General features: G+C 30.1%; 1 protein-coding gene across 6 annotated transcripts in view; it reads right to left on the bottom strand.

Moving 5' to 3' along the window:
• Window positions 1-2,837: 2,837 nt before the first annotated feature.
• Window positions 2,838-7,403, bottom strand: part of LOC117176015 (CCR4-NOT transcription complex subunit 10) — a 266,901-nt gene continuing 262,335 nt past the window's right edge. For 4 of the 6 annotated variants that reach the window (XM_033365963.1, XM_033365962.1, XM_033365961.1 and 1 more), the window contains 2 exons: window positions 3,513-3,591; window positions 2,842-3,435 (listed from right to left, as the gene is read on the bottom strand). In XM_033365963.1, the coding sequence (XP_033221854.1) occupies window positions 3,380-3,435; window positions 3,513-3,591 (135 nt within the window). In that variant the 3' untranslated portion in view covers window positions 2,842-3,379. Of the gene's footprint in view, window positions 3,436-3,512; window positions 3,592-7,403 lie in introns of all 6 variants that reach the window. The other 2 variants (XM_033365966.1, XM_033365960.1) reach the window with 2 other exon arrangements.

Here is a 7,403-nt window from a genome sequence, read left to right as displayed (position 1 = left end):
TATGGAAAAGCTCTGCGCAAGATGGGTGCCGCGTTTGCTAAGAGTGGACCAAAACAAGTCATTCGTTGCGATGGCTAAAATCAACGATCTGAAGTTTGAATTTATGCCGCACCCTCCCTACTCTCCAGATCTAGCCCCGAGTGACTATTTTCTGTTTCCTAATCTCAAAAAATGGCTTGGCGGTAAGAGATTTGCGGACAATGAAGAAGTAATCGAAGCTGTAAATGGGTATTTTGAGGAGCTTGACGAATCATTTTATAAAGATGGCATTACTAGACTAGAACATCGCTATGAGAAATGTATCAGCCTTGGAGGAGATTATGTTGAGAAATAAAAAAAAAAATTCTTAAAAACGTTGTTTTTCTTGGTCAGGCCGGAAACTTATCAATCCACCCTCGTAGCTTATCTTGAGAACTTCTGAGCTTACTAAAGGTGTTGGTTCATTATACTTCTTTTCATAAATAATGACAAAAATTTTATGAATTACTGGGAAATAATTTTTAGATAACACTTAAGCTGTCTCGGCATATAACATATTGTTCCTTACTCGGCCTCGTCTATCGGTGCACTTGATTTGCGGGTTATTGTTTAAATCAACGGGGAGCAATTGTCGAGTTGCGGACTAGGACTTTTTAGTGCCAGGTACTTTAACTTATTTTCCTTCTCCACTTAATGCTTCAAATAGCTACAGATAGTCCTCGAAATAAAAATATTTTATATGTGTTTAATAACTCTATGTATATATACTGGTAAAAAAGTGCGCGAAACTGTACGAATTAACTCTAATCTAATCACGAAATCGATTTTTTACATTAAGATTTCATCAATAAGAGATTGTACTTTTTTTTATAATTTCTTAACTCCTTGCAATGCCTTTCATTTTTATGTGAGCTCCCGTTTGGTCTTATAGCAAAGCTTGGACCAAATTATAAACGTTTGGCATAGCATTTCTAAACATAGCGTTCAATTTAAAGTGGTAAGACTAAAAAGCGTTTGTTCATAGTGTTATTTTTTGAGAAAATTAAGCATAGATTTAAGGTGGTCGCTCTCGTGAATTTGAATCAGTAGAGGTCGGCGGTGAGGCTTTTTGATCTGCATTAATATAGTTCACTACGTTAGACGGAATTGAAAAAGCGAGAAAAAAAAAGTTTTTCAAAAAAGAACCTATTTTTGATTTTTCGTCTTTCTCTGTATTACTGGATTCTTAAATTTTTCTCGACAACTTTGACCTAAATGAAATCTACAATCATTAACAGTAATGGAATTATTAAACGCAGAAAGTAAATCCGAATGGACGTTAATTTCAAAGTCAATATAAACTATGATTAAAAGTCAAACCAAATGTTTTAACCTCAACGGTTGTCAAATTTAAAAGTCATACATTTCAAAGATAAGAATTAATTTTTCTATTTCTCCTTAATTTCTAGGAGATGTTCTAAAAAAACATTTCAAATTTTTTTCGTATTCTACCCGTAACTAGAAGTTCATGACTTTTTAACAAAAATTTGTTTCCTTAAATATAAATATAGAAATAAGTAAGTCATGTAGAGAAAAATTTATAGTTTTATATATAATATAATAATATAATATAAAATTAGGAAATCCCTTACCTGTATTGTTGATTTTTTAAATTTAATCATGGTAAAGGTAATAAAGTCCATCAATAAATAAGTAATGACAGATAGATTAAAAATAAACAATAATGGACTAAGAAATTATAATGGTCTAAAATTAGTTAAATAAATTATTATGTTTAAGCAATTATCACTCTCTCTCGTAATAAAGAAAATATGTGCTACAAATCTGTTAAGGGGGTCTTCTGGTATGACGGCTGTTGTCTAATGCTATTTTTGGATTTTTTTTGGAAAAACTGTTAGAACAAAATAATTATTATGTTTCACATATTTTTTAATACATTTAAACAAACTTGGGAAATTTTTGAAGTCATTACACAGAATATTTTCGGAGGTACACACTCAACAAGAACATATATAAAAGAAGAGGTGCTAAACATGCTGTATCAATTTGAGCAGAAACAATCAATAGTTTTCGAGATATCATGGCAGCAGTTTAAAAAAATAGCGTTTTGAGAAAAACACGTTTCAAAGTTGTTGTATATAATTCATAATAAAAATTGCCTCACCATCAATCTGCTATGCCTGGACCATAGACTAGATATATTACGCAAGACGTTTTCCTTTTGTTTGAATAAAGACGAACATAAAATTGCTGTGAAGTTGAGAAGGACACAACGATATAAACAAAAGAAAACGTCTTACGTAGTATATGGATGATCCCTGTGTCGATGCACGCTTTGTATACCTGCTTCTGTTTGCGCGAGTAACTTTTCAACCACTTCAAATCGCGAAAAATCCTTTCACCCACGTCTTGTATACATGTTTTAGACGTGATTTATGAACAAATAGATTTTTCTTTATCTGACACACTAGACGACCCCCTTACTTTCATAAGGCTTATACGGTAAAACCAAGACACGTTTCTAATCAAACTGATGACCTGTTTCAACCTGATGTTTCGCAATAATTGTATGGTTCATTGGATTCCGTCTAAAGTTATCATGACGTTCTTTGGTTCTAGTGGAAAGTAATCTGCCATATAATACATCAGTAAGTTGAAAATTTTTTAAATAATCTTTTCCTAATTTTGTTGTGTTTTAATACATTATTTTGGTTTATTATTAATTTACAGAATAGCTTTAATAAAATTGATGTTTGACTGATGAAAATATTCATGTGATAGTTTGAAAAATGTGTCCACAAGATTGCAAACATAATTATTTAAGCTAAATGACATAGTTAGAAAAAAAGTTTATGTATCTGCCTTAATTAGTATTCTTTCTATACAAATCCGTGATAATAGTGTTATCTTCATTTTTTATGAAATTTGGTCAATTTAATAAATGACCTTTTTAACATCATCGAGGGCTTTTTATTTGGTCATGTGGAAAAAATCTAGTTTTAGTTGTTTACACCTATCGATAGCATTTTATTTGCCTTTTATGATAAAAAATATTGTTTCTATATCTAAAAACACCGAAATTTTATTTTATTGAACTGCAAAGTGAGGCCCTATTATGGAGTTCCTATGTTAAACCGCCTCTTGAATCGCCCCTCCTGTAAAATGAAGCTACCGTGCGTTAGGTCCCTTTCTTCGCGGACGATTACACATACAAATCTGAAATCATTTTTCTTTATTAATGTATATGTGCATATCGTTTATGATCATTTCTTTTAACAATTTCAATAAAGTATTGAGATAATATATATGTACTGTGTGTATGTTAAAGAAAAAATTGATTCGTTATCCAAGATATCTAACATGAAGTTTAAACACTTTGACAAGTTTTCAATTTATATCATTAAAAATATTGTGGATAGTTTCTCTTGATAATCGATCTCCATTTGTCCGTTCGTCCTGAAACAGTTTAAATATTCTTTTAAATTATCGTTTCATAAATATACATTTCACTTACTCATCATGTGTGACCTTACCTAATTGTAATTCTATGTATAACGCTAGCATAATCACGTGAATAGGAATGTCGTAATCTGTACCCTTGGACTTCCAGAGCTAAAAAATATAAAACAAACTAAACCTGAGGATTTTCAATGAAGGAAACTTAATCAAATATAAATCATCTTTATAGTATAGTTCCTTTAAAAATGTAAACGATGCCCATTTCTCAGTGGGCGATCAAGAAAAATGGTTTTACATTCCGAAAAATCAAATTTTTTGCATAAAGTGCCTGATCCCTTAAGGCGCTTCCTCAGGCTTGAAAATTAGCCCATGTATTACTTTTTGCGCATTTTTTGCGCCTAGGAAGTAGCAAACCGCCACCATGAGTATACTCATGGCGAACATAGTTCGTGGGCCCTCTGGCTAGCTATAGAACAGCGGGTGGTCTAGAGTGTCATTTTTTCGACGATAGTTAAAACATCGTAAACCTAGGATCGAGCCGAGAATTTAGACTGAGTGCCTGTCATGCCTCACTAAACTTTCCTATTGTTAGAGATTACAGTCGGTTGAAAGAAATTAGAAATGAGCAAATATTAAGGAATTTCATTTTAATACCGTGCATTCGGTTCACTACATAACGATAAGATTAGTATAAGAGTATAATAGTATAAGAATAGTATGGAATTTTCCATGAGTTTTAAAACAATTTCCAATGGTTTAAGCAAATGCAAATTATTTAAACAATTATTTAATCCCAAAAAATGTAGAAAAGAATCGTATTTTATGATTGAAATGTAATTGTTTGTTATTGTTTGGAGTAGAAAATTGTTCTAAAAACACTATGTAATTATTTAAACAATTATTTATTTTTTATTTTCAACAATTTTAAAAAGTGAGGCAGAGATGACCACTTCTTCTACATTGTTATTCTAAGCAACTTTTTGTAGATGTTGTTTTCTGTTTGTTGTTGACGTTGTTTTCTTGGTGTAAACCGTCCATACTTAATTTGACATAAATTAAAAAAAAAATCAATAATTAATTGCAAAAGCAATAACATTAAGATTTTAGCAGAATTTACTAGTCCTCGATATCATTGAATATTATGTTTGACTCAGAAAACACGATTTAAAAAGTATTTTTCAAAAAGTAATGATTTTAACAAGTTATATTTGCTTAAACAATCAAAAGGTGGGAACTAGGATTGTTTAAACGAATAGAAATTTATTAAACATTAAAAGAAAGGTATCAAAATTATGTATTTATTCAACAAAACGTAGCATAAGATACCAATTTAGAAAAAGTGGACATCTCTAGTTCAATGTTCAGAAATTTGAAAAAAAAAACAATAAATAATTGCTTAAATGATAATATAATGTTTTTAGATGAATGTGCTACTCCAAAGAATGACAAACCATTACATTTCAATCAGAAAATACGATTGTTTGTTCCATTTTTTGTGATTAAATTATTGTTTAAATAATTTACATTTCTGTAAACAATTGAAAATTGTTTAAAAAGTAATGGGAAATATACAAATTGTCCACTAATAATTAATTGTATGAAAAGGACAACGGATATTTGCTAAAAATTAAGAATAATGAACGTAAAAAATGTAGTTTTTATTTTTGGCTCATATTTGGGGCGCTATGGGGGGGGGGGGCGTTGAAAATAAAATTTATTAGTATGGATTTATTTCGCAAACACTCCATCTTGCAAATCGATTGGAAATATATTCATAATTTTTATTAAATTTTAACATAGTATAAACAGTACACATTCTGCCATTTAATTTTATAATTCTATGGCTAGGTTCCCAACTCGAAAAAGAAGGCTCCTCCGCTTTCTGTTAATAATATTTTAATTTTTCGAATGAAAAGCAACGAAATTGAACCAAATGATGTGAATCTTGAAGCAAAATAGTTCATCAATTCTGACAAAAACAACATATTTATTGTGACGCAAGAAGTTGTATTTGAAACAAAAAAAGATTCAAGAAAAAAGCTAGGAATATTATGATTCTCTATGATTGCAGAGTTTTCACTTTAAACTTGCCAGCATGAAATAAAAATAATGAATGAATAAATGAATGAGTAAATAAATGAATTAATTAATTAATGAATAAATGAAATGAATAAGAAAATGGAAATAAAATAAATGTGAATTCCATATTTTTCCCATTTAACAGTTTCCAAGGCGCAAAAAATGCATCAATTTTCAATTAATTGCAATTAAACAAGAACCAGGCCACTTTTCGAAAAAAGCGCTCTGGTCAGTTGTGCATTTAGGCATTTATAGTCTGTCAGAGTAATACCAGAGATGAGGTAGGAGATTGCTTATGCCGTGTATTTGATTTCGAACGATTTATCGCAGCGCGCCCTGTTTGCCTTAGCCTTCCGGGAACTAAAATTAAAGGTCCAAAAGCGCGCCCTGTTTGCCTTATTGTTATTTTTCGAGAACTAAAATGAAAGGTGGTTTACCGGCTACTCACTTGGTAAAACAGGGTACAATTTGATAAAGTCGGTAGAGAAGATCGGAGTTGGTAATAATTATACATAATAAAATAATAAATTAAGAAAAATGTATCAAATCTACTCCTTTAAACTTAATTATTTAACTAAGATTTGGCTTTAATGATTTTTTCAACTAGAAAATGTTATCATAATAAAGATAATTTTTTATGTATTATCTCCAGTTCTTAAAATAATTCAATAATAATATAAATATTGATTAATTTATAATTAATACTGTGAATAATTTTATCTAATTATTTTGATCCATGTTATTTAAATTTAAATTCACTATTGTGTTTTTAAAGATAAGGAGTTTATATAATAATAATTGGAGTATGATTTTCAATTCAATAGATTCTATATTAGGAGCTATTCAGTATCAATATTATTAATATTTTACAGAATTTTCATTGCTTTTATATATATTTTTTTAATTAGAATCTTAGACTAAAATTCTACTTTTTTCGGTTCAGCTGAAAGAAAATCTGAATTAGTAGTTAACATTTTTATTATCTATCAAAAGTTTAATAATAATTGATATAAATATTAATTTTCATGGAACATTTCCTGAATATCGATACGATAAATTATTAATACTAATTTGAAAAGATTTTTACCTAAGATTTCAAATGTGATATTATATTTATAGTTAATAAGTGGTTAATAATGACTAATATTTCATTAAATAATAAAGCTTTAACTTTGGCCAATTTTTAATTGTAAAATTGTAATCGCTCCAAATTAAACATTATTTTTCAATTGCATTATTCAATTTTGATCACTCTGAATTAGTCTAATTTAAAAAATTGAAGTTGGTCATTTGTTTTTCAGAGATTCTGATACAAAAATCGTTTGATATATGTATTTTTCTTAAATTTCAAGCAAATCCAATTAGGACTTAGTCCATATCGTAAAAAATTTTAAAATCTTTGTATTTGATATGTACATACAAATTGGAGAGAAATACTGTCTTTATTTGAAATAGCACCGTTAACTGCATTTTGGATAAGGCCCTTGAGCCGCCTACCGTTAATTGCTTCAGGTGACTTTATCCGATTTGCAGTTAATGGTGTTCTTCCAAATCACGGCAGAATAGGCATGTCGTTGCCGGATCTAAATAACGAGCAGGCTGTTCTACATAGATCTTGGATTGATAAACCTCTATTGCTTTTGCAAACCAACGTGGTCCACTCCCCCTTGTAACTTATGATCAATCCCCGCGCCCAAGTTAGGTAGCATGTGGCTAGTCCCCTCCTATTCCTACTAGGCAGTCTGATAAGTCCCTGAAAAATGAACACGGAGACGTTTTTTTGACCAAAGTCGGTTTTATTTTTCAACATACTCTCCTTTCAGGTCGATACAGCGAGTCCAACGATTTTCTAACTTTTTGATACCGTCCGAAAAGTACTCGATCGG

This window comes from Belonocnema kinseyi, chromosome 7, assembly GCF_010883055.1.
Source record: "Belonocnema kinseyi isolate 2016_QV_RU_SX_M_011 chromosome 7, B_treatae_v1, whole genome shotgun sequence".
NCBI lineage: Eukaryota > Metazoa > Arthropoda > Insecta > Hymenoptera > Cynipidae > Belonocnema > Belonocnema kinseyi.
The sequence above is the reverse complement of the archived record's forward strand: the minus strand, read 5'-3'. Positions and strand labels throughout refer to the sequence as shown.